Consider the following 27,938-nt stretch of genomic DNA (forward strand, 5'->3'; position numbering starts at 1 on the left):
GCATTTTTCCCTGCTGAATATATGAATTGTAACCAGTATCATTAGGTACTGTATTTTGTTTAGATTCCTTCTATATTGCACAAGACTGAACTTACAAAGATGATGACATGTAAGCCCAGAGGATAAGATCTCCACTTATAATTAACATCTGGAGAGGAATGGAACAGGAAAACGCATAGCATGTATGGAAAATGTCAGAACCAATTATTGCTTTAGCCAGCAGGAAGCCTCTATAACATGGAATACTGTGTGAATTAGGCCTCAAAGATCTGCTGATAAATGGACAACAGATTTGCAAACAAAAACCTTTAAAGATATTATTGCTGCCAGTCAGTAGGTTGGACTGGACTCTACCCCACCCCCCATAGGTTTTTATCTATGAAAGGCAGGTTTAAATTATTATAAATGAATAGACTTCAGACCAGATAAAGACAATTAACCTTCAACAATATTTAATATTTCCCTCCTATTCAAATAAATAAGTTTATTCAATTTAACACCTGCACAACTACAATCTGACTCAACTTGAATGCAATAAACATGGAAAAAGAAATTCAATACTATGCTGGCACGAAGATGCTGAAGATTAAAATAGAAAGTTTCTGCATGTGAAGACTGTCAATGGACACTATATTTAGCAATTACTGTTCATGAAAGTGTATTTTTTTAAAATTAGACATTCTAAGGAGGTCACATCTTGAAGAACTTAAGCTATGAATAGTATCTTTGTTTAGAAGACATGGAAACTTTGCAATGCTATGTGAAAGCTGTGTTAATAAAACTGAAAATACCTTAAAAGCCTACATATTAAAAACACAATAGTTGTTGATCCACATTTCTAAAATTTAAGAATGTATATGTTCCTTCCTTTTCTTAAGAAATCAAGAGGCTAACATTAAAAACGATTAACATAATAACCAATCATTACTGAAACAAAGCAACAGGACACAAATAAAGGAACACAGTCTATCAAAATAAAAGCAAAATATATATTGATAGCTCCACTGCAGCAACTAAATCAGCAAAATACACACTGTGTTCAATTTCAAACCCTTGTCTATAAAATGCCAAGCATTTCCCATGTATCTAAAACACTCAATGTTGTGGCTAAAAGGACTTACTATAAAGCTGTAAAAGGTATAAAGAAACAATTAAGGTGACCCTAGTGCTTATGAACAATTTGTGGAATAGATCTGCAGGTGCTGAATGGAACATACGACAGAAGGCATAGGATGTTACATAACCAGACTAGCTTTGGTTGAAATCCTAAGGATACTTATAGGGAAGCTCAGCTGATATCAATAAACTTTCAACTTTTTTATTTCTCATGAAAGATATCAAAATTATTTAATATTTAAACATATGCAAACCAATTTCATATTAAAAACTTTGTTTTGTACTCGAAATTGGGATAAAAGTATGTGCTTGAAAGACTCGTTTAATAAGGAAAGTCTTGAACAGATGCTAAAAAGGCCATGGGAGAGCACACCGCAAATGCCCAATTCCTACATCATACAAATGGACCTCCTGAGAAGATAGCATCTGCAAGAAAACTCTCCCTGCAGAACACCACCCTGGTTGGTTGCATATATAAAGAAGTGAGCTTATCCTTTAGGTATTCCAGTCCCAAGATGTATAGCACTCTGTTCACCAGTACAAGCATTCGGCACTTCGCCCATGAGATACCCAGCAGTGTAACGTGATGGCAAAAGTCTGTTCAGGGAGCAGTCAAGCTGCTGTGTTTTACACTAGTTGCACTTCTGCTCAACCCCAGGAGCAGTCCCCCCCCCACAGCACATTGTAGTTTAACCTGGAGGTTACCACATTGACCAGGCTACCCAGGTCCAGAAATGTCTGTAGCCATCTTACCAACACAAGCTGGTAAAACACACTCCTAGCTACTGAGGGCCTCTAGCAGAAATTATTCAACAGCACCCCCCAGACTACAAACCTGGTACTTCAGGGGAAGTATGGTCCCATCCAAAGCAGGCAATTGAGGGAACCATGCACCCACAGCATTTTTGTATTGCCAGGTTTGGGCCTCCAGTGAGCCTGCTAGCCATCTGCCAAGTCTAAGCCAGGAGCCCAGGTTCAAATGGCATGCTAAGTTAAACCTTGATTTAGCTCACCACAGTGCGGGAATGAAAAAAGACTGGAGAGAACTAAGCGCTCCCCTCTGGGATACTGCATATTTATGCAGTCCCTACAAGCCACAGCTTGGCTTACCAAGCTATGCAAATGAGGTCACAAGCAGAGATTCAAAGAATAAGTCTTGCTAGCGAAAGGCCATGTAATGACTTCTGCTAGCACAATGGGGCTTTTCTCTCCCCCCCCCCTTCCATTCTGCCCCAAAGTGGCTTGGGGTGGTCAGCAGAACCCCCAGAACAATGCACGGGGAGGGGGGAAAGTGTTCCATCTGCTTGTGTTGATGCAATGCTTTCCACAGCACTACACTGGAGCCTCTCCGAGTGTATCATTTTAAGAAATCATTAAACGCCTATCTAGTTAATTAGGTTGTACTGAAATTTAGTATAATACTCATGTTACATTTTAAGTTTAATCTAGCCCAGATGGATTTATCAAGCTACAGAATTTGATAAGAGTTTTTGAAAAGTTTGCCCACTCTAAAACTATGGTTAAAGTAACTGCTTTGCAATTATATCAGAATTATCTCCCTTGAGAGTAGAAGAGGTACGGAACACTTCTGTCACGCAAATTCTTGAATCCATATTTGGACACTCCGTTTTTAAATCGGAAAAAACCTGAGCCGAAAAAACCTTTCTCAAATCTTGAAATTCTTTGGCATACTTCCAATCCTTTCACTATAAAGGGCATACGTTTCCACCAGGAGTCAACCTCATTTGGAAACAATCTAAAATAAACAGATTTGATTTCAGTGTTTTAAACAAATTGTTCTTTTTCTTTTCCAGAGTTGAAAACCTGAATGTTTCCACGGTGCTTACAGATTTACCACTGGGTGCAGTACTTTATGAAATCAACTCCCTAATGGTATTTAATCTAACATAGGCACCATCTTCCTAGGGCCCTGGGTGCCAAAGGTTTGGCTGTTGGTGCCCAGTCTCTACCCCCTGCCGCCCGCTGTCTCCATGGTCGCCTCCACACAATGCGGCCACCATGTGTCACTTCCATGGCTGCCTCTGTGCACCACATGCCAGACGCCATGACCATCACCTTACCTCTTGTGCTCTGGCACCATGGCAGCGACTGAACCGGGGCCTGCACCTTTGCTGCAATGTCCTGGTCCAGTTGACGCTGTAGTGCTGGAGCGCATGCACCGCACCATCACATGACATCATCATAACATAAAGTCAGCACATTGCGGTGTGGTGCCAAAGGTTTTGCGGCGTGGTGCGCATGTTCAATCAGCAACATGCTTTCTTAATTTGATATTCTATAGGTATCAAACAAGGACAAGAAATGACAGTAACATTTTAAGTCTAAATTATAAGGGTAAACCTAACAAGTGCTTTAAATGGAACCATAATAGTCCCAATTTAGTATGCCCTGTAATATAAATGCACAAAGCAGTTACTCCCCTAATTTTACCAGTCCATAGTGCCCCCACATCATATTGCAAATCTGATCACATGATTATAACTAGTATCCCTTGTCCACCACCTGGATGAAGTCCAACAGCGAGTAGTTTTGCCATTTGCCCAGAACTGCAAAAGCAGGGGAAGTTACAAAGCACCTACTGGGCACAATAGAAAGCTGCTGGATTAGATTCAGCTAAGTGGGTCATATGTTGCACAGTCCTGTTAAAGAACCTGTTGCAATGTGGCACATAAGTTGAAGATCAGCAAAATAAGGGATAAGTTCTGTTGTGCTTGTGGCTTTCCCATACATATCTGAACAAGGTACTTCAATTGCTTTACAATTCTATTCCTTATAAACACTTTGTATAGAAAAAGCATATTTAAGACAATCCATCTATTATTCTCCTTCAATTTACAGAGAATGAAAACTGATAATTTTTAAGGCACTCCTTAGCAAATAGCTTGTACAAGATAACCAATAACAGCTAACTGTCATGCATTTTAAAGACCACAAACTAGTGTCACCAGCTAGAGCAACACATACTTCAGAATGACAAAAGGGAAGACAACAATGTCACAAGACCTGGAAATATTCCTCAATATGTAGAGCATGCTCAGTTGTCTACAAATTTTTGTTAGGCTTTGCCAACTACTACTTGAAGTCACGACCAACCACTCTCTTCTCTCTTTTACTGAAGTTTACGGCACATGCAGAGAACCAAGGAGAAAGGAAAGGTGGTTTATCTCCCTACCAATGCCTTTTGGAAAAGCTGTGTGCAACACCTTGCTACTTAGTCTAACGGGAAAGGAAGGAGACCCCCTATTCTCTCTGACCTGCAGAAAACAGTGAAATAAAGGTTGCCAAGACCTAAGGTGAAGGCAGACTGTCCCATCTTCCCTACAATTCACAGAAAACTCAGGAAAATGTATCTCTGTGCTGGGTATGTGGAAAAGAAACATGGGTAGTTGCCATTAGTAATATATAGAAGACTGAGTATGCTACTTTACTTTCTTGCACTTATTTGGGGTATCATGACATAATTTTTCAAAGTATTTGCCACATAATAGACAACTTTAATGGACTACATGAATAGTTGCAGAATCTAGATATAGCTTACACGAAACTGGGAGGCTACTGGCGAATTTGCAAATGGAATATCAAAGACACTTAATCAGCCTGACCATATTAATTTAAAGAATGCTGTTAAACCTCATTACAGACCATATGGAGACCAGCCAAAGTATTCAAAAAGCACTCATAAGTGCTCTTATGAACTTTATAATTTAATATAATTATTCATTAGAGCAAGTGATACTTCATGTATTACAATAAAAGCCTGGGTGTAAATTATAATTAGCATGTATTCTCTTGAATGTCATATAAGCTAGGTGACTTGTTCCTCCCTGTAAATACATAATGGGAAAACACAATGTGTCAAGACAAGACGAGCAGCAGCTCCATCTCTCTCCAGTGTGCACTGTTGACAAAGACAATAAACTGGGACATACACAGAGTAGAAGCAAGTATATACATTCTCTCTCTTTCTCTATATGTGTGCTGTAGTGTGTACATTTGCCCAAAGTCCTCCACTCTTACGGACACAAGGTTTTAGTACAGGTATTTGCACATATTCTTGCTATGGCACTTGCTTCTCTCTTTCCTTCCCTCACTCACTATCTCTCTCCACACCCATTTGTTTGTTTAATTTCTTACCCACCCTTCACCAGTGTGGTGTAGTGGTTAAGAGCACTCGTAATCTGGGGAACTGGGTTCGTGTCTCCACTCCTCCACATGCAGCTGCTGGGTGACCTTGGGCTAGTCACAGTTCTTTGAAGTCTCTCAGCCCCACTCATCTCAGAGTGTTTGTTTTGGGGCAGGAAGGGAAAGGAGAATGTTTGCTACGTGATAAAGCGGGATATCAAATCCAAACTCTTCTTCTTCACTCAAAAGTCCCCAGTTGGGTTACATACAATTAAAAAATACAATACTTAAATCCACAAAAAATACAGGCAGCCCCCATTTATGTGAATTCAGTATGTGTGCGACCTTGTATACACGCCGAACACAGAAGCAACCCGGAAACATCATAAAGACATCAATGAAATGTCTTTAAAAGGGCGTGGTGGGAGCAGAACAGGGTATTTGTAAGTTTTTTTCAAAGGGTTTCAATTATATATGATTATATATGATTTCACTGACGTGTGCAGTGTATCAGAACGTAACTCCGCGTAAATGGGGGCTCTCTGTACAATAAAACAACACCACTCAAAATCAGAGGAAAACACCTCACCCCACCAAAAGTCTGGGCAAAGAAGTACACCTTGTCATAACAAAAAAGTTATACAGTATCAGTGTAAGACGCACCTTAGTGAGAGCACTCCACAACCCGTGGACTACCACTGAAAAGGCCCTACGATGCACCATTGCCCTCAAACCTTTTTTGGCAATGTCACCATGAGCATAGCCTCCATGGGTGATCTTACTCAGATAAGTTGATATGGAAGTAGACAATACCTCACATACTTTGGGCGCAAGTTGTTAGGACTTGATATTGTTGGAATATCTTTTGGAGGCTTTTACTTACCATCACTATCAACATGCTGAGTTGATTGCTCCTGTTTTTATAGTATTTTAATGTCTTATTCTAGACCACTTTCAGATATTTTTATGAAAGGTGGTATGCTACTTTAAACAAAAGAATAAATACATTTCCTATATATTATGTATGCTAATTATATAAATTGGTATCCAATTTGCAGGTATTTCTACCTTCCAATAATTTCTAGTTTAGTAGAAATTTTACCTTAGAAATTATTTCAGCTGGAAAACATCACCAACTGAAGTTTCAGAACCTGCCTTATGAGTCATCATTTTTTGATGGGCATGCAGTATATACACAGGTAATGTGAGAAACTTGCTTCCTATCCCCCCTCCTACTTCAATTCATTCACCCTGCTTCTTGCCACCCAAAAATATATTCCAGTTGGTAGAAAAAGTAGAATTGGGATGAGGAACATGTGACCTTCCAGATGTTGTAGCACTATAATTTCCAACAACCCTGACCATGGCTGGCTGGGACTGATGAGCATTTTAGTCCAGCAACATCTCAGGTTTCCCACTCCTGATGTGGAGAGAGAAAGCTGAAGAAGAGACACAGGGACCTCTCCTGCCTTTTAAAGGGTTTCCCGCTCAACTACCAGAGAATAATTAATTAGCACCACCTGCTCAAGACACTATATGAAACACATAGTATACTTGGCCAGAATGTGTCACATCTTTGGATGGTCAAATATCCATTCAAAAGACGTGGTATTTTCTTCATTTTCTAGACATGCTAGTGCAGTGCAAGAGTTTCAGTACTGCTCATATTAGCAGCATTAAAAAACAAACAGAACTCATTACACTACACTACAAAAATGTCAATCCTAACCCCTCTCAGCTCATACTATCATTTTTTCATCCTCTCCCCACTTTTTTAAAAAATGTGAAAAAAAAACTTTTTTTAAACAGCCAAAAACAAGTGTTGAGTTGCACGTAAGAATTCCAATACTTCAAATTAGCACCAGAGTTCCTAAAAACAGAGTTTGGATTGTCATATGCCTGACAATCCAAGAAAAGAGGATAAAGAAATTCACAGAAATGCACACTTGCTAAACACTACTACTATGAGCTTCTGGGAGCCTAACTAATCATGTGAGCACTCTTTAATTCCAGGGGGTGAAAGTAACACAGTACCACAGTTTTAAAGGGAAGGATACTTTTTACACTAATTTAAACAACAGTAACAGACCCTGGAGGAGATTACACTAAACCCAGAAAAGAATGAGGAAGGGGAGGAAAGGTTAAAATTTATGAAGGCCTTTTTTCTGAGCAAGTTCTGCAGATTATGCCATAAACCTTGGTGCTCCCAGCCGGTGCTGACCTGGGGGTCCTCTTTTGTCCCTGGTACTACCCACAAATGCATCATGCCAACATTTTACATCGCTTATGGCAGGGCAGGAAAGCATGAAATCCCAGCAGCTCAGGGAACAAGGCCCTTAAAAGTGCAAGGTCTTCAAAACAGGAAAGCACCTAATCCCCTGAAAGCTGTTCACATGCGAACCTGTGGCACTATATTTCACAGGGGAAAGGGATAATAGGTAGGGTTTTAACAAGGCTGCGGAGAGGAAGTTTCGGAACAAGAGTTGCGGCTTATGGAGTAACAGAGGGCAGTGAAACGGGCTGCCGCGAAATTTAGAGGGCTGGCACAAGGAAACAAGCAGCACGTAGGCGGCGGCGAGAGGCGGGAGGAAGTCTCTTCCCGCAGAAGGCAGCACCTGTAGCCCGGGGCTAAGTGAGCTGCAGCTCGCTCGATTCCTCCCTGGGATATACATACGGTATAATTTATACATTACCTTTGAGCTGGGGCAGCGGGAAGAGCTCCACGGGGCTGCTTTGAGTGCGGAACTGCGAAGATCCCTGCGATCGCTTCTGCTTCTGAGCCTTGCGCACCGACCTCCGCGTGAAGCCGTCCACTTTCTCCGCGGCGGAGATCGCTGTCGCCGACATGGCTGGGAAAGGAGGAGGCACGAGGGGGGTTCGCCTCTCCCTTGAAGCATATAATCACGCCGGGGTGGGGGGGGGGGAGGAAGGAAGGCAGAGCAAGCGACCGCGGGCGAGAAGACACCACCAGCCAAGGAAGGAGGAAGACACTTAATCCAATGCACCAAGGAATAGGGGCCGCGAGAGGGGGGGGGTGGTCTTCCAAGACCAAAAAAAAAACCCACGAAAGGGGGAAGAATCCAAACACCTTCCAAAGGGGGGGGGGAGAGAAAGAGGCTGTTTATCCAACACCTCAAAGACAGAAGGCTCTTAATCCGACACCCTTGAGAAGGGAGGGAATGCACTTAATCCGATACCCCAAAGGAAAAAGGGGTTTCCAAATAATGGATACTTTTCCGAGGAAGAGACCAAATGAGGGTTAAACCAAGGGGGGGGCCGGCACGCAGCAAAGACCCGCCCCCGCTGCGTCCTCCAAATCAGCCGAGCCGCCGAAGGAGAAAAACAGAAGAGGAAACTTTTATTCTTCCTCCCGCCAGCGACGTCTCTTCGCCGCCCGCCCGCGAGCAGCAAACTTTGGCGGCGTGCGGTCTCGTGAGGAGGAAGGAGGCGCTGTTCTCCCGCCACCCGCCGCGCTTCAGCCAGGCTCGCTGTCGCCTGGGCCGCCCCGCCAGGCGCTCGCTGTCATGAGCCGGGGTTTCTCGGCGATTCCTGAGGGAAGAACGGCGGCGGAGCGGGAAGGAGAGAGAGGCCAGGGCCGTGCAGCGTCCTCTTCAGCCACCGTCGGGAGCCCCCGGCGTCTCTTCCGCCAACATCTTGTCACGCCAGCGCCCCCCGCCGCCGCCGCCGCTTCTCCTCTTCCTCCTCCTCAGAGGCCGCGCGCGACGTAACAGCGGGGGAGGGAGGGGCGCGGAGGCGGCGAACCTTCCACTCGAGAAGCGGCGCGCAACTTGCTGGAAGCGAGCGCGCTGTTAAGGGCAGCCGAGTTCCGATTCGGAGGAGGGGGCGGGGCCAGCAGCGAGGGGAGGGGAGGGGAGGAGGTAGAGGAGCAGGAGCAGGAAGGCGGTTGGAAAAGCAGTTGGGGGACGCCGGCCGGAGGGTAACTGACAGGAGCGCAGCAGCCAATCGAAGAGGCGGCGGGGCGGGCAGCGGCCGTGGCTAAGGCGAATTGCATTCTGTTGGGCGGGACAAGCTGGAAGGCAAGCGACGCGACCTCTGGGGGACCGGGCGAGTGACACCAGGATTTGCCCAACGCGAGGGGGTCAAGGGCGGGGTGTGGTGCGGCGGACACGATTGGGTCTACGGCAGCGGAGGCGGGACTAGCGGGCAGCCAATGACGAGTTGAGATCAGGACTTTTTCGTTGCTTGGTTTGAGGTGGGAGCTCAGAGGGGCGCGAGGAGGCAACAATCGGGGGTTGTGAAGTTGGGTTGGTCTACTGCTTGTGTTTTTCTTCCGGGAAAGGTCATCGTTGTTGGCTTTTGGGTCCCTAGTGGCGGGACGGAGAGGGGGGAGTCCGCAAGAAACTTCAGCAGCCCAGTCTTATTCATCTTTACTTGCAAGTAAACCCTGTTCAACCAGTAGAGCTTACGCTTGGGTAAGCAGTCAGTTACTAACTTGTCTTCTCTCTTCCCCACCGCTCCTCTGGATATGTAACATTTCCAGAAAGTTTTAATGCTGTGTGGAATAAAAAACATTTTCCCTTCTCCCGCACAGCATTTTTGTGCACACAAAACAGAAAAATTGAGAAAGTGTGTGTGTGTGTGTGTGTGTGTGTGTGTGTGTTTTATATATTTATATATAAATATAACCCAGCCAGATGAGCGGGATACTATATATAGATATAACAAGTAAGATTACAATATACCAGGCATGTCCAACAGGTAGATCATGATCTACCAGTAGATCACTGGACGTCTGTGGTAGATCACCGGTAGATCAGTGGCTGCCCCCAAAGAAGCTAAAAAAACTTTGGCTCCCCTAAAAAAAGCTCAACACCTTTGCCCCGCACCCCTAAAATGACCTGAACCACCAAAAATAGGGCTTGGCTTCCTAAAAAGAAAAGCTCAATGTCATTTTCCTCTTCCCCAAAGAAGCTCAACAACTTTTACATGACCCCCCCCCCAAAAAAGGGGGTAGATCACTGCCAGTTTTTAACTCTGTGAGTAGATCACAGTCTCTTGGAAGTTGGCCACCCCTGCAATATACCCACACAGTCCACTTCCTTCTGTGGGTCTTGGTTAAAGCTCACACCCCTATTTGCAGTTTTCTGCCCCACTGCCTTTTGACCTATTTTTATCCCCAGTGAAACAAAGCAAGAAGCTGCTTGTTTGTTTCCCATTCTGCAGCAGTGTGTCTGTGTCCTTCAAGGGGCAAGGTGAAAAGGTTGACCACAAAGGAGGGAACAGGTCAGAAGGGCAGCAGAAACAGGATGATTGCTAGTAGTTAAAAAGGTAAAGGGACCCCTAACCATAGTGTCCGACTCTGGGGTTGCGGCGCTCCAAAGGTGACTAGGAGACGGCAGGCAGCAATTCACAAGCAACAGAGGCCCTGCATGTTCCTCTAACAAAGATTACTGCACCCATAATACAGAAATTCATTTTGAATTGGAGTGTTGTATTTGCCAGTGCACTAATGCTGTACATCTTAAAATAAAACATACTTCATACAGTGTTTTCCAGTGCCCTTCAAAATATGTCAGTTTTTAAGATGGAAACATTTGCAAAAAGTCCTCTGGAAAAAAAAAACCTTTTTAAAAATTCTCTGGGTGAGGTGTAATAGGACCTTCACACCTCTCCCCTCAGCCCGTTTCTTCTGGCAGGAGGGAAAGGCTTGACCTCTTAAATATTAGCCTGTAATACAACTTTTTAAAGTGCATTAGCCCTGGAGAGGCATAGCAGTCCAAATTATGGAAAGAGGTTCAGTTTGTGTTGTTGTAACAGTGCCTGGAAACAAGTATGCAAACAGCAGCTGTTTCAGAAGGGAAAAACAACTTTTTGAAGCTTCATTATTGGTATGTTAGGAATAGCAGCTGTGAGCTTCTCTTTAAAGCCACATACACACAGGATGGGTCTTGTTTACACATTCTGGGAGACTGTATTTACTAACTGACCATTTATAATGCATGTGTGCAATGTTCTTCACACCTGAGCACCTCTGCATGATGGAAGAGAAAAAGTTGCTATGCCATATTCCAAACAAATGTGTGAAGCGTTCCTAATTGTGAACACAAACAATGAGAAGTTCCTAATTGTGCCATTCAAGGAGAAGTGATTAAGATCTAATCATAGACATCCCGCAGCTCAAAAGCTTGTGTAGTGGTTTCAAGAGCCTACATTAGTGTTGTGTATGCAGCATCTCATCAACTTCTGGAAGCTGTGCAGGGACTTGTTCAACTGTGCTACAGGCCTGCAGTCTTGTGCAGCCAAACAACTTTAGTCTGTTTTGCTCAGCCAATCCTACTTCAGATTCTTTCTTGGATTACTGCATCAGTTAAGAACTCTGGAACAAAGACAGGATTCCTTGCTTCTGTCATGTCTGCAGCTCAGTGAGGTTCCACCAACAGAACTCTCCTTCCCTCAAAAGTTGTTAATGGAGATGCTGAATCTGACATAACCCCGTAAGGTTTAACATGTCTTTGCTGTCCTTGCTATGGCTTTGCATCCATGGCCTTCCTTTATGCCATATCCTCAATTTTCATCTTGTTAAAAGAAGGGTGATTCCCAAATTGTTTAGAAAAGAAGACCCAGCAAATTATTTGTTGTTGTTGTTGTTCAGTCGTTCAGTCGTGTCCGACTCTTCGTGACCCCATGGACCAGAGCACACCAGGCACGCCTATCCTTCACTGCCCAGCAAATTATTATTTAATCCTAAACATAACTGGCATTTAATTTTAGGAATAAATTTTTGTTTTGCCCCTTCCATTCCTTTGAAACCAGTATCCCTGTAATTGCTGCAACCTACTGGTTAAGTCAGATTTTCCATGTGGTTTCTCATGCCTTATTCCTTCTTTAAAGGACAACTCATGTGCTCGCTCAAATATGATCACCAATTAATAGCAGTTTGCGAGGCAGGTAATCTCTGTGAGTGGTGCAGTAGAGATAAACCTCTGCTCCCACTGAGAGAATAAATGAGAAGTCAAAGATAGAGCAAAATTCAGTTTTTCAGCCATGCACATGTAAATCAATACTCTTTCCTTCTCAGTACTAACAGATGCCTTTAAGTGGTCAGAGTGGAGTTTGGAATTTTGCCATACTAGCAAGATTGTGTCAGGAAATTGATGCATTTGTATACTGTGATCTCCATGATGATGGGTAACTGTTTATGAAAAAATAGCCTGAACTGTTCCATTTATACACTACCTTCCGCCCCCCCCCCCCCTTTTGGCGGGATTATAGTATTGGCTCCAGGGCTTTTAAAGCTTAGAAGCTATAGTATTTACCGCTGCACTACTTTGACAGGAAATGCTCCACCTGCTGAAAATTTCTCTTCTACACATTTATTAATAAGAACCTGAGGACAGCACCCTCTGCCATTAGCTAAGGACAAGGACACTGGGAGGCCACTCCCCCTGGCTTCTAGCAACAGCATCAGATCAAGATGGAGACCAACCTAGCCCTATCAGTGGGCCAAAGGAGGACTTGTCATAAAGAACACTCCCAACTGCTGGTTGTCCTGCATAAGCAAGAAGAAGGGCCTCTCTGGTCCCATCCATCAGCCAAAAGAGCAAGAGGCATCAGTTGCCAGTCACAGGTTTTTTTTTTAAAAAAAACAGCTGATTTTCCAGCTTCACAAATCCCCCATCAGTCACTCCCTTCACTATATTTTCCTACCTTTCTCTGGAAGCCTAGAATCATAGAACTGTAGAGTTGGAAGGAACCCTGAGGGTTGAATCTCAACTAAAGCAATGGCAGATGGCCATCCAACCTCTACTTTAAAACCTGCAGTGAAGCACAGTCCACAAACTCCTGAGGGAGTCTGCCTCATAATTCAACAACTGTGAAATCAGGATCGTCTCTTGGATTTCTTGTTCTAAAAAATGTTGATATCGAAGAAAACATTGAATATTTGTCTATTTTGCCTCAAGTTCTTTAAGATATTTGAGAACATAGGAAGCTGCGTTATGCAGAGTCAGCTCATTGGTCCATCTACCTCTGGATTGTCTACAGCAGGGGTGTCAAACTCAAATTCATCGGGGGCCGCATCAGCAGTTTGGTCACCCTCAAAGGGCCGGTTGTATCTGTAGGACTATGTGTCCACTCTTTATTATCATAAATTATTGTCACTGCATTCAATTATTACTGTTTTTTGTAATAATGTAAGTAATAACTAGCTCTGAAAGCAGAAACATAGTCAGAATAATGGCAAGTAGATATTCAAAAATAGCTTTAAAAAAAGCGAGAATAAAAGGTGAAGGCTGGCGGCCGGCGGCGGCTACACGGGCCACATGACGAGGTCTGGCGGGCCGGATTCGGCCCCCGGGCCTTGTGTTTGACACCCGTGGTCTACAGTGACTGGAAGCAACTTCCCAGCATATCAGGCAGGAGTCATTCCCCTGCCCTTACCTTGAGAATCCTGGGATTGAACTTGGGACCTTCTGCATGCAAAGCAGATCCTCTAACAATAAGCTGCAGCCCCTTTTGATTTATAGATTTTAAGAAAATTAAATAATAGTGCATTTACTTTTATGTGTCAACAAACAATAAATTAAACAGCATAAAAACTTAATAAAATTTTGGTCTACATTTTTTGCTACTATACTTGTTTGGCTTCACAAGCACTCAGTCTGCTTTCACAAGTGGGACTATCCTATTGCTCAAATGCATAGCAAGACTCCTGTCTCATTCACTGCAAATTGCACAGGCTATCTGGCACTCAATAAATGAGAGTCCTTAAATAACATTGGAACAAATTGTCCGAGAGACCATCTGTTGTCTCCCCCTTGCATCTTAGGATTTGAGATAGAGGGATTGGAACTGAGATCAGGAGGTACTTAGGAGGAACTTAGGGACTCCTAAGTAAGATCACCCTTCAGCTTAGGTTGTGCTGAAACCTATTTGTAAATAACAGCTTCAGAAACAAACTACTATGGGGAAGTACTTCGCTTTTAGGAGTGTGCATTTGTCAGTTACAGTTGTGGCTATTCTCTTTGGGGTTCTTCATTCCATTTTTAAAAATAGTTCTGTGTGGAACGTTCATATGCCAAATGCCTCATACAGATATAAAACTGAATGTGTCACGTACATAAATAGCAAATGTCCCCTGACTATCCTGGCCCTTGACTGTTTACAATTATTTCAAGGGCCTAGAACACCTGCAACAATGTGGTGTAATCTGGAAACCCATAACGGCACATAAAAGATATAGAATCATTTGACAATCCGTTAAATTTAATAAAGGTATATTATTCAATTTAGAATTAAAATAGTGATTTTTCTACAGCCACTTTTAACTACATAGCTGCCTAGACCTTCAGCAGATAAAGCAGGGGCAGCCAAATGGGTTCTCTCCAAGCCTTTCCCTTTCCCTGCCAGGTTTTCTATATGCAGGAAATTCTTTTGTGTGGAGTATTCACTGCTGTCAGCCTCAACAGCAGACTGAAGCAGGGATGTTACAAACTCTGATATGCATCTCCTGGACTAATGTGCAGATCATAACTTAATTATCCAGTTGCTTTTGCGCAAACCAAAAGTTCAAACAATAATGAGTATTTTGAAAGAAAATATGTACCGACATGTATTTAAATGGGCATTTTGTGCATATTTATTTATTACAGATTAATGCAAAAGCAGGATAAAATCTACTGATGGGTGAACACACAAGCAGAAGTTGTGTGGATCAGAAATACCGGTAGATTCTTCCCATCCCTAATCTGAACAGGGACAGGGACAGATTTAGTAGTTTACCACTCTGTTGTTTGTAAAAACAAGACAACAGAAGCCACAACCCCCGGGGTAGTTTAGTGACTAGAGAGTGGGGCTTGGCTTTGGGAAGCTGAGAGTCTAATTCTTCCATCTTGCTGTAAAGCTCACTGAATGGCCTCAGGCAAGTCACAGACCTGATGCAGATGCCACAATCTCAGCTTCACAAACCATAGTATATTGAGCCATGATTGTAATGGCTGACTTCTTAGCCTCCTTCACTCAGAGTTGCTTTGAGGAGCTTAGAGGCTGGACCTGAAAGACAGGACTGGAAATAATAATGAGCATTTATTCCACTTGAAAATGGGAAAATACATATGAGTCCTTATTGCCTTTTATTGGGGGGGGGGGGGTGGAATCCGAAGAAAACCAGCAATTTTGTAATGTACAGAAGCCACAAAAGAAAATGATGTATGTCAACTAATCTGTCTCAGAAGGGTTAGGAAACACAGATATTTCAAGAAACTTGCTAAAGCATAAAAAGGCAACCAGTCTAACAGAAAACGTAATGGTTAGCATTCTGTCAGCTTCTTAGCAGGCTTTTACCATGAGTTTAATACCTGCCTGAAACAATCTCCAGCTGGAAAACAGGCAGTGCTGGTGAACAAAACTAATACAGTACAAAGCAAATGCTGTGGATCTCATTAATAAAGTCTCCATTATTTAGGATACACAGTGACTGTGTATCATTTATGTAAAATTATTGTTCTCTTCAGATTGCACTACAGTACTGTTTATGTGAGTATAAGGTAAAGGTAAAGGACCCCTGGACGGTTAAGTCCAGTGAAAGGCACTCATCTCGCTTTTCAGGCCGATATATTGGGAGGGAGTAGTGTGGCTCCAAGGTTTCTGGAATTTCATGCCATTACCGGGTTCATTTGGACATTTTTTGACTCGAGATGGGCAGACATCATCAGTGGTTAATTGTTTCTATAGTGTGTTGTTTCAATGCCCTATATCAAACAGACATACAGAAAATATTTAAAAATGATTCTGGACATGGGGAGAGAGACATGCACATGTCACATTCCATGCAGGTGGCGTCTCATTTAAACTGCGCCATCAGCTGCCACATGTTCAGCATTAGTGTTAACAGAAGAGTTCCCACATGGATCATGGAACTCTGGTATGCTGGTGCCACATGACTCCATTTAAATGAGATGTTGACTGCATGGAACTAGAGACTCGTGAATCACTTAATTTCAGATTCTGTCTTACTCATTTTTCGTATCTTATGCTCGGTTTGCCCCATTTTGTTATCAGTTTGTGATTTTATTTATTGCAAATAGTTCCACACAAAATTTTGTATGTTGTACACTAATATACACTCCTTTTTGCACATTTTCACCTATGCTTTTTTCTACACATTTGTTTTGGTTGGAGAGCTATATTGCAAATTCAGAAAAGTGTGACATTCAAACAAAAGCTGCCATTTGGTTTGGGAAGTGCGAATTAGGGAGGTTTGCATTAAAACATGAACAAAACCAATTTCACCTCATTTCTACATGGAGCTACTGCCTAGTTACATTTTCCCAGCATCAAATGTAAATCAGGCCTCATGATAAATGGATGCCACCAAATAACACAGCTTGCCTCAGCTGAACCCATGATAGACTATAGTCAACAGCTTGCTGCAGACATTTTACGGCTGTCACTTTGCATATGCAGGAAAAGAATAATATGATGAGCAATGCACACATTTCTACTTAACTTTCCTGCATGTGATGTGATGGAAAACAGGATTTTTCACAACCACTGGAGAAAAAAAATAGCATTCTATATTTATTGTTCTAGCTTCTTGTCATGTGGCTTTCAAAGCAGATTTTGGAATACATTATATAAGGTAAATGTTCACATACATTTATTTAAACTGGGGCATGGCGAAACATTAGAACGTTGGAACTAAACAGTAAGAATAAAATGAGCTGGTGAGTCTAAAACACTAAGCTAAACAGTACCTACAAGTGATTTTTTCCTTCCCACTTCCAACACTGACTATGAACCACTCAAGAATACAGTGCTTACATAGGCTTACATACTGATGATAAGAATTGCAGTATCAGTTGCTACTACCACAGAAAATCTGATCTTACAGAAGAAACTCGGGCTCCCAAATCCACAAAAGGAATACTACTATTCCAAACAAAATAAAAAAATCCTTCCAGTAGCACCTTAGAGACCAACTAAGTTTGTTATTGGTATGAGCTTTCGTGTGCATGCACACTTCTTCAGATACACTGAAACAGATGTCACCAGACCCTTCTATATAGTGAGAGGGTGGGGAAGGGTATTACTCAGAAGGGTGGTGGGAAGGGTGATTACCTGTAACTAGTATTCCATTCTGCTTTGTGCAGGTGAAACACTAAAGCTGTCTTTATTCAGCTTCCCACAGAGCTGAACACATTCATTAAGCACCAGCCATGCAGTGGGCTCCAATACAGAGGACCTCTGTATTCAAGTTATGCCAGGTGAGGGGACTTAGGATACAGTGGAAGCCCCACTATGCCAGCAGAACTCAATATATGTCATAGAAGATGCACCACTAGTCATTCACCAGGATGACTTAAGGCCAATGTGGTTCCATGACCAGGCATGAACCCAGGTTGAAATAAGTCCAGATACAGTGTTACCTCAGGTTACAGACGCTTCAGGTTACAGACTCCGCTAACCGAGAAATAGTACCTCAGGTTAAGAACTTTGCTTCAGGATGAGAACAGATTGTGCAGCGGCAGCGGGAGGCCCCATTAGCTAAAGTGGTACCTCAGGTTAAGAACAGTTTCAGTTTAAAAATGGACCTCCAGAATGAATTAAGTTCTTCACCCGAGGTACCACTGTAATCTATATTATCCAAGAATGTCTGCAGATTGCTCCACATTGACTCTTTCCACCACCTTTCTGGGTCAGCAGTTAATCCAAACTGTGGGTCCAAAGCTGGCTTCTTTAGAAGTGGCTGTACTACCACCTCATACCTTGAAAGGGCATAGGGTAGGGACCACCCACTTAGGCAGTGAAGCATTAGCCGGACTCCGAACTCAACCATTCAAGCCCCCTCTGCTAGATTTAATAAAGCAAGAAGGGCAGGGGTCAAGAAGTTATATGGTTGAACGTGGGGCTGTGAGCATCTCACCCACCTCATCAGTTTGCAGAGGCTGAAAGTGATCCCAAAATACATCACAGTCTGAGGCATCAGACACTTGGGTCAGAAGTGAAACAGCGGTGGAATCAAAGTGCTTCCAAAGCTAAACAACTTTATCCACAGCCAATTGGTCACGGCAGGTCTTGGAATGGCTCCAGAAGTCCTTCCCCCTCAGTGGGGAGTCAACAACCCTTGGACCACCCAAAAGAGCTCCACTGGTCAGTTGTTTGAAGATGCAACGTAGCTGCGAAGTTGTCTTTTTTGCTGCTCACTCTACCACACGTGAGGCACAATTATGTGCAATAGTCAGCATCGGAACAAGATCTGTGTCACTTACACTCTAGTCTAAGTCTGGCTGCTTTATAGCCTATGGCTTTCCAGACTGTCGGAGAGCCAGCTGGTCGCCAGACTCATTACAATGCTGCCTTGGATTGATAGGAATAATAATAATAATAATAATAATAATAATAATAATAATAATAATAATAAAACCTCTGGAGGGCCACAGGTTCCCCATTGTTGCTTTCAAGGATGGGGTTGTTGCTGCCTGTGCCATTGGGACTGATGGGTTGGGAGTGCTGTGACATCACATTGTGTGCTGTGATGTAGCCTGTATGAGTCTGTGTCCCCACTGACCGCAGTTCATTGGCTGTGTGTGTGTTGTATATGGGTGTTGTCAATGACACAGTCTGTGTTTCTAGGGATGCCTGCCCTTTTGTGCCATTTTCCATTATTTATATTCCCCCTCCCCTTATGGAATGAGAGGGTATGGCATAGCAGTGGTGTCTCTCTTTTGCTTCTCACCCTGTGCCACGATGTACTATACATCGCTATAAGATTGCCCAGTTTATCCTCTTAACTGCGACGCTTTGCATTTGGGTCTGCAAACTATTTCTTTTGTTTTGCTGGCTTTACTAGCTGCCATTTGTATTTCATGTGACTGTGCTATTTATGGAGGAGTAAATATCGCCACGGGGGTCTGTTTAAAAAGGCCAATGACCTGGATTTTTTTTTTCCATTTGAATTAACTGCAAAAATCAGACATGTTTAACCACTGATCTTTTCCCTTATAGCTGTGGACTATAAGTCATTTTAACATTTTTGACACACTATCAGGCAGAAAAGAAGATTTGTTTATACGAGGCTAGTTCAGGAGGCTAATGCCTTTTAACAGCTTTTTTATGGAAATGTAATGAATTACCGAAAGAAAAAGAAACGTATTTTTAACAAGGACTGAGATTTAATATGTTTCTATGGTAAATATAGTAAGAACATTTTGTTGTTGCGTAATAATAACATGAAACCAAAATAGCTCAAATAACAAGGCCAGTGTTCCGAGGCTTCGGCATGTATTTATTTATTTAGTTCTAGTATTTATTCTGCCATTTAACCCAAAGTGTTTTAGTGTACAAATTGCCTACAGGAAATAATAATAAACATGGCTCTTGGAGGGAATGCTTTAAAAAAACCAAAAAACCACCAGACATGTCAAATGCATAGCATTATATACTACAATAAGAAAATAAGGAGAGTCCTGTAGGATCAGACCAAAGGACAGCTAAACCAGCATTTTATTATCATAGTGGCAAACCAGATGCCTATGGAAACACACAAGCAGGCCAAGCTTTCCTGCTCATGTTCCCCAGTAACTGGTATTTTCCAAGTTAAAAAGCTACAGATATTGTTTCTTTTACAGAGGAATTGCTGCAGCCCCTTGGTCATTCTGGTAGCTTTTTCTGCCCTTTCCCTAGCATTATAATATTATTTTCGCGGTGCAGTGGCCAGAATCATATAGCCGACTGTGGTACACTGTAGATTTATATGAATGCATTTCAGCACTGGCAATTTAATTTTCAATACCTTTCCTAAAAATAAAATAAAAAACCCAGCATGGAATTTGCCCCTCTCTTTTTCACAGCAGCAGCATGCCATGTATAAAATGTGTCCCTCACTGTCAAGCAAAGGAGTAGACTTGAAAGCCTTTCCGCCACAGAGGTCAATTTGTTTATTTTATTTTTTTACGCTCTCAGATTAACGGACATTTTTCGGTCGTCGTCTTCGAATTCATGCAGTTTAAACATAGAGCTGTGACCTAGTCTTTCAAATATAGAGCTGTGACCTAGTCTTTCCAATCGCCCGCTGCCTGATCCTTTTCTAAAGGGTTAACAGAACCAGGGCTTTCCCCTACGTGGGTTGCTAATTCTGCAAACCCACCTGGATAAAGCGCAGCATAGGTGCTTTCAGGTCTGTCCCTCTTTGACCCCATTTCTGCCTTTTGCTCATTACAGGTGCAGAAGTCTGCTTGCATTAAGTCAAGTGCAGTCCTGGAGCCTAAGGTGATGCTGTAGCCTAGCTTGTAACCCATTTACCACTGTTTATATTCTCCTTGGCATTTAGATGACAAGCCCTAATTAAAACAAACAGACATTTTTGTTAAGAATATGCAAGATGTATTACCATAACTATTTTTACTGGAGCAGGAGGAGGGCTCTTTGTTAACTCTTCCTTCCCTTCCCTATTAATAAATCCGTGCATACGTTGTGTTTATTAAAGACATCGTCGGCTGCAGCTAAACACAGAGCAGGCATTGTGCTTGCTTTTATACACGCAGTGCTGTCCCTCATCATCACACAGGAAGCTCATTACATACAGATCTTGGGGACTTAACTACATGTGGAGGATGGGACAACGAAATAGTTGCCACCAGCTGAGTTTCCCTTACATGCCTTGCTGGTCATTACCGTATTTTTCCGTGTATAAGACGCCCCCTATTTTGGGGGCTCCAAGTTAAGAAAATGAGGGGAGATTGCCCAGAGTTGCTGGGCTTTTTAAAAGGGGGGATTACAGAAAATCGCTCACCCGCCTGACCTACGCTGCCACTCACACGCTTCGCAAAAGCCACCTATCACCTGTCCCCTCGCCGGCAGAAGCCGCCAATCGCCTGCCCAATTGCCGCAGCAACATCCAATCAACACCAGCCCTTGTCGCAGCCACCAATAACACACCCAATAGCCGCTGACAATCTCCAACTTGCTATGCACTATCCGTGTATAAGATGACCCCCAATTCTTAACATAATTTTTTTAAAAAACACCTCGTCTTATACACAGAAAAGTACAGTAATAGTAAAAGAAATGTGTCACATGACATCACACCCAGGATTCACGCTCCTTCATTTGGTAGCCAGTGGAGGATCATTGAGGAAAATATTGAACAGGGCGACATCGCCTGTTGGCCAAGTAGGGGTTTGAACCCGGGTTTCCTAAGTCCTAGTCCGACACTCTAACCCCATTTAGAACAAGGGCTTTTCCCTAATCAATAAAGTGAGCTGGAACAAAGCTTACCAAAGCATTCGTGGACTTAGGACACTGCTTTTGAATTCCCCCTAAACAAAATGGGTTGAACAAAAGCAAAGCAGATTACTAGAGGAAACATACACCATAATATCAGGCATACAGGCCAACACACACAAAAATAGCATGTTAGATATTAAAGGATAGAATGTACACAGACTGTCATAGTCCAGGGAGTTTTCTTTGATACATTTTATGCAGGCAGCAGGGTTCAAACCTAGACAGCAAAACTATCCGCACAGGCTGTGTGCGCTCAGTTTCTTTAAAGAAAAATCACACCCCCAGTTTCAAGTACCAGCCTTTTAATTCCAGTGGTAATGTGGTTCTCTGCCAATGCAAACAGGCCTGGGTTACATTACAAACTAGACAAAAGAACTTTAGAGAGGTGACTCATCAGTCACAGGAAGAGGGGTAATTGCTAAAGTACTTAGGAAGCACCTGCAGGAGTTGTTCTTGCTTAGTGGTAAAAGTCAATGGTTATTCATTATGTGAAAACACATTTGGATATTAAACAAGATAGCTCAGTTTAAAGCTGTTGTGAACAGTTTGGGTAAGGCAATATAAATCAAGCATATCTTTATATGTCTGCCATACAACTGCAAAGAGGAGTACTTTGTTTAATTAAGGCAGAGTATCCTTGCCGGTTGGGTACTATTCAGTCACAAGCAATGATGACTTGATTTAATGTCTGAATATGCGTGTAGCTTGCATTACAGGTAGATACAGAGTTAGTTGGGGCAGGGTGTGACCTGACAGTAAGGCTGGCTAACCTACAGTGGTTCCCCCAATTACAAGTATGCTCTCATTGCTTTGACTAAAGCAAAATTGCACATACACTTACAGGGCACGCACAGAGTTACAGCTGAATTAATTGAGATTTTCAGTAACTGTGTATGTCCATGTGTGAATCAGAGGCCTTTCTCTACACTCCAGTTTGTTCACAATTCTCAACAATTCCAGATAGTAAGTAATGGGAAAGCTGTGTATCTCAGTTTGAAAACAACGGTGTTTTGGAATGTGTATGGATTAGTTGCATCTAAAAGAGATACGTAAATATATGCTTTCTAATCGGAAGGGAGGAATGCTAAGGGATTTTTTGGAAATGAAGCCTTTCAAAATGGTGGCCTGACAGTTGCTTTTCCCCCAATGTTCAATTTCAGGCCCACTGTGGGGAGGTACATTCTCTCACGATGAATCAATGTGCCTAATTTTATTTGGCAAATGTTGGAGGATAGACTTTTGACCAGAATTTCACCGTTCTTTGACTGGGTCTCTCACCCGTCCCAGTCTCTTTTAATTCCCCATAGGCTGGTATACAGTTACAGATGGCGGCTTGCCCTGGGCCAGAATAAGAATGCTTCACCTCCCTTCAACCTTCATACCTTCATCTCTCAGCAGCCCTCAGTGCCTTTTGAAGCCTTGAATATTAATATTATTTAAATAGGAGTTGTCTTGCGCTAGGTTTCGGGGTGAATACCTTTGAGACCTCTCGTTCGTATTGCTAAACAAGAATATGCAAGTTGCTTGCTGGCTGCATTTTTATTTTTTATTTTTTATTATTTTTTTTGTTCCAAATGAAACTTAACGGAAGACTTAATAGGCATTCAACTGCTCATAACAGATTGCAGTGACTTTATGTATGCCACTCCCTCCAGCCTCTGCCAACATTCAGAAAAAGCCTAGGGGGAGATATCAAAGCTGGCTGCTGTTGTATTTTAAAGTATCGTACTTGAGATTTGTTTGAAGAAAAGAACAGCAAGGGTAGTTCTGCTTCCCATAAATAATTAGAGAGTCCCCCTCCTTTGACATGTTTTCTGATGGTGTATTTACTGAATTAAAACATGAAATGAGCTTAAAAGCAGTAATATCGGTGTTCTGAGGTAAATCTGACAGAACAGGCATAATCTTCCCCTATTGCTTCTCTCTAAAGATTAGGGTCTCTATTGCCCCACATTTAAACAAGTTTTCTTATGGGTTAACTTACTAGGGACACGGGTGGCACTGTGGTCTAAACCACAGAGCCTAGGGCTTACTGATCAGAAGGTCGGCAGTTCGAATCCCCGCGACAGGGTGAGCTCCCGTTGCTCGGTCCCTGCTCCTGCCCACCTAGCAGTTCGAAAGCACGTCAAAGTGCAAGTATACCCACTCCGACAGGAAGGTAAACGGCGTTTCCGTGCACTGCTCTGGTTTGCCAGAAGCGGCTTAGTCATGCTGGCCACATGACCCCAAAGCTGTACGCCGGCTCCCTCAGCCGATAAAGCGAGATGAGCGTTGCAACCCCAGAGTCGTCTGTGACTGGACCTAACGGTCAGGGGTCCCTTTACCTTTACTAGTGAAATACATCTATAACAGGAGTGAAATCAATTCATGCTATATTCCCATTTGAAGTTCCTACACAGGACAGGGTGCTGGAACAAGTCTTGAGCTCATCCACACCACAGGCAGAGACTTCAGGGTGATTTGGGTCTTAAGCCAAGGCTAGAAAACCCTTTTTTTGCCATTCATCCCATGGAGACATCGTGGCTGAACTGGCTGCAAATGGAGCGAGAATGAGCCTGCCTGGAAGCTTCCTCAGCTCACCCCTTTTCAGCCCCCTCCTGGTTCTGGGAAATAGTGGTGCAGGAGAGGGTGGGGAAGCACCTGGCCCTTCACTTGTCTGACTTGCCTCTTCTTCCCATCCATCCTGTGCTCTACCCCTTCCACTCTGAAGCTTCCCCTGCCTCTGATTCGTGCCTCCTGGCTGGTACAAGGCCCCACAAACCACTGCCCCCCATCCTAAGTCAGGCTCCAGCTCCCCTGCCCCTAGGGCACACTTGTCAGCATCCTGCCAGTCCCAAAGATCAAATCTTGAGAGTCGCAATTGTTTGCACAATTACCAGCTCCTGCAGAGCAGCAAACTGTCGCTCTCTTCCTTTTTAATAAATGGGCATTCGAACGGAAGAGAAATCCCACCTGTTGCAGCCAGTCAGTTAGAAGCTAGGCAGATTTGTTTTGAGATGTATTAGGACATTTTGTTCCAGGTCCAGAATATTTAAGCACAGCTAAAGACTGATTGTCTTTCATTGTGTACTCTGAACGTCATTTCTCATGTTTTGAACAAGGGGCCGCAGTGTTATCATTGGGTCTGTGTTCAAAACAGAGAAACAAAGTATTTTTTTTAAATCTGCAAACAGACAATGCTACTTTTATATTTTGCCTCATAGCTTCGCTATCTCTATTAAAAACAAAAACTCCTGTTTTGGCTTTTGACACTGATCATACTCACAGATTGGCATAAAGCACTCACATTTTCAACTACCTTTCATCGGTCTTTATATTTGCTTTCTAATTCATGGTTTACATTAACTACAGCTGTTTTCCCCTCCACTAGAATGGCAGATATTCTTTCTGTGGTTTGTTGTCTTGATGCTTACAAGAGATTCATATTAGCTCAAAGCCAGAGTAAATAGAACAAGCTTCTTGTGTTGCCTCAGAGCAGGTGGAAATGGGTCTCTGCCCCCATGGCTGGCTTTGCTCCCCATTGCATAAGTGGAGACAAGGAAAAGGTTATTGAAGAGTGTGGGGGGGGAATAGGAAAAGTGTTGTTTAATTATTTACAGTTGTCCTCAGCTTTTCTCTAAGGTGCTCAAATCAACTGAGGTGTCTCCCAATAACTAAAAAATAGTAGGTTATCATGAGACCCAAGAACATATATGGAGCTTCACAGCCGATTAGAAATTTGAACCGGTTTCTAATATTCAGAACAAAAAGTTTGGGATCTCCAAACAAACAACAAGCATTTCTCTTGTACGAGTCTCACACCTGCCTGTGCTGATCCTTCTAAATTTGCTTTGACTTTGAAAAGTGCATTGAGATTGGAACAGTCCCCACCAGAATCAGCACACCCAACCCAAAAAGGTTGCCTTCACCTGGAAGCGCTCTGTGTGTGTGTGTGTGTGTGTGTGTGTGTGTGTGTTGTGAATGACGTTCTATATGGCATATGCTGTTGCTTCTTGAAGGCACTGCTCAGATACCTTTTGATCACAATCTCTTCAACATACGTACCATCATACCATGGAGGAGAAAGTGGCTTATTCCCATTATTTCCTTTGGTTACGCCCATGCTCATGCATTTAGTGTGCATAGGACTGCAGCACTAGCTGCTCCAAATGCTATCATAATTTTATTGAACAAAATGCCACCGCCATCAATCCCAGTTTGCAACACTCTTGGTCACTTCTTGTCCTCCCTTCCTTAGTCCTAAACTTCCTGTGTGAGCAACCTCCTATGAAAGTGATGTATGTAGCTTACTATAATGTCTCTCCATAGCATAGCAGCCTTCTCCAACTAGTGTGGTGTATGGTTAGACTATTGGACCTGCGGTTTCTAATCCCCACTCAGCCATGGAGCTCCTTTGTGCCAGCCACTACCTCTCAGCCTAACCTACCCCACAGGGTAGTTGTAATGACAAAATGGGGAGAGGGAAAGCTATGTATGTATGCCACCTTGAGCTCCTTGGAGGAGAAGGTGCAATACAAGTGTCACAAAAAATATACTTGGTGCCCCATGCTGGCTGGGGGCTGATGCTAGTTGGAGGGGAAGGCTGCTCTACACAGATCAATATGAAGTCTTTTCATTGTGTCTCCTTTCAGTGTTGGTCTCAAGAGTTGGTGGTTAAGCAAGGGTTGAGCCTGGACAGTTCTATGGAAGTGGGTGCTGGTGTCTAAATCTCTTGATTGCTTCCAACAAAAAATAGACTTTTTTGGCTTTAGTGTCTTTTTTGGTGATCACTCGTAGCTGAGTGAGATTGTCTTCCATGAATATGGTCTTAACAGTGTGTCCGTAAGTGACTGTGGAGGCCAATTCTGGATCCACATGTACCAGAGCTGCTGTCAACCTTCTTCTTCTTCTTCTTCTTCTTCTTCTTCTTCTTCTTCTTCTTCTTCTTCTTTTGCATTGGGAAACGGCCATAGCTGTCAACTTTCCCTTTTTTTGCAATGGGAAATGGTGCTGGAATAAGGGAATTTCCTGCAACAAAAAAGAGGGAAAGTTGACAGCTATGACTTGTACTTTCACAGTGGGGACATAGGTTTCTGGGCAGGAGCTGATCATGGTGAGGGTTTGCCAAATGTGCCTTCCTCTTATCATGTTTATCCCTTTCGTCCTGAGTTTGAGCATCTTCAAAGTCCATTAAACCTTTGGTAAAGGCTGTTTTCCAAATGGAGTGCTTGCAGGCCAGTGTTTCCCAATTGTCGGTGTTTATACTACATTTTTAAAGATTTGCCTTGAGTCTTTAAACCTCTTTTGTTGACCACCAGCATTACACTTTCCATTTTTAAGTTCGGAATAGAGTAGTTGCTTTGGAAGACGATAATTAGGCATCTGAACAACATGACCAGTCCAACAAAGTTGATGTTGAAGAATCATTGCTTCAACACTGGTGATCTTTTCTTCTCCCAGTATGCTGGCATTAGTTCGCCTCTCTTCCCAAGTGATATGTACTTTTTTCCAGAGACACCATTGATGGAATCTTTTGAGGAGTTGGAGATGTCGTTTATAAGTCGTCCATGTTTCACAAGCATACAGTAAGATTGGTACAGTAGTACAATAGCTTTGTAAACAAGCATTTTGGTTTCCCTGCGGATGTCCCGGTCCTCAACACTCTGCACTTCAATCAGGAGAAAGCTGCACTTGCAGAGCTCAGGTGATGTTGGATTTCAGCATCAATATCGGCCCTTGTGGAAAGATAACTGCCCAGGTAGGAGAAGTGATTGACACTTGCCAACATTACACCATTGAGTTGAATTTGTGGCGCTGTGCTTGTTGGTGCAGCACTTTGTTTTTTTGGGTGTTGAGTGATAGGCCAAGCTTTTTGTAAGCTTCTGCGAATATATTTAGGATGGCTTGGATATCATCCTATGAGTGTGCACACACTATGTTGTCATCAGCATACTGAAGCTCTATGATGGAAGTTACGGTAAGCTTACTCTTTGCTTTCAGCCTACTCAGATTAAAGAGCTTTGCATATGTTTGATATATGATTTCTACCCCAGTGAGGAGTTTAGTGTATTATCTGTAGGAAAGTTATCTGTAGGAAGTACTTCCCTCATTTACTCAGTTAGTTAGAGTAAAACTTATGTCTACATTTTCCAAATAGGCCATATGCTTCTGTGGTGATTTTAATCTGTTTTTGTGTTCTCCCTATTTCAGTGCCAGTATTTATATTTTTAAAATCAAATACGTCTATGATTCTGTTCTTGGGTCCCTTCTGCTGTGTGGATTTATGGATCAGTGAATATATGAACATTGGACCGCCAACATCTACTCTTTTTTAGACCTGTTTCATTTCATATGTGGTGATCATCCTGGCTTCTCAGATAGGAACATGTGTCCTGTTATTCATTACACCATTCTTCTGATATACTGTGTTTTGTTTTGTTTTGTTTTGTTTTGTT

General features: G+C 42.8%; 1 protein-coding gene across 1 annotated transcript in view; it reads right to left on the bottom strand.

Annotated features, from left to right (window-relative positions):
• Positions 1 to 8,303, bottom strand: part of PPP2R5A (protein phosphatase 2 regulatory subunit B'alpha) — a 43,153-nt gene extending 34,850 nt beyond the window's left edge. Inside the window, exon 1 of the mRNA XM_033144814.1 lies at positions 7,953 to 8,303. Coding sequence (XP_033000705.1) covers positions 7,953 to 8,106 — 154 coding nt within the window. The 5' untranslated portion in view covers positions 8,107 to 8,303. The remainder of the gene's footprint in view (positions 1 to 7,952) is intronic.
• Positions 8,304 to 27,938: the final 19,635 nt, after the last annotated feature.

The sequence above is a fragment of the Lacerta agilis genome, chromosome 3, assembly GCF_009819535.1.
Source record: "Lacerta agilis isolate rLacAgi1 chromosome 3, rLacAgi1.pri, whole genome shotgun sequence".
Taxonomy (NCBI): Eukaryota; Metazoa; Chordata; class Lepidosauria; order Squamata; family Lacertidae; genus Lacerta; species Lacerta agilis.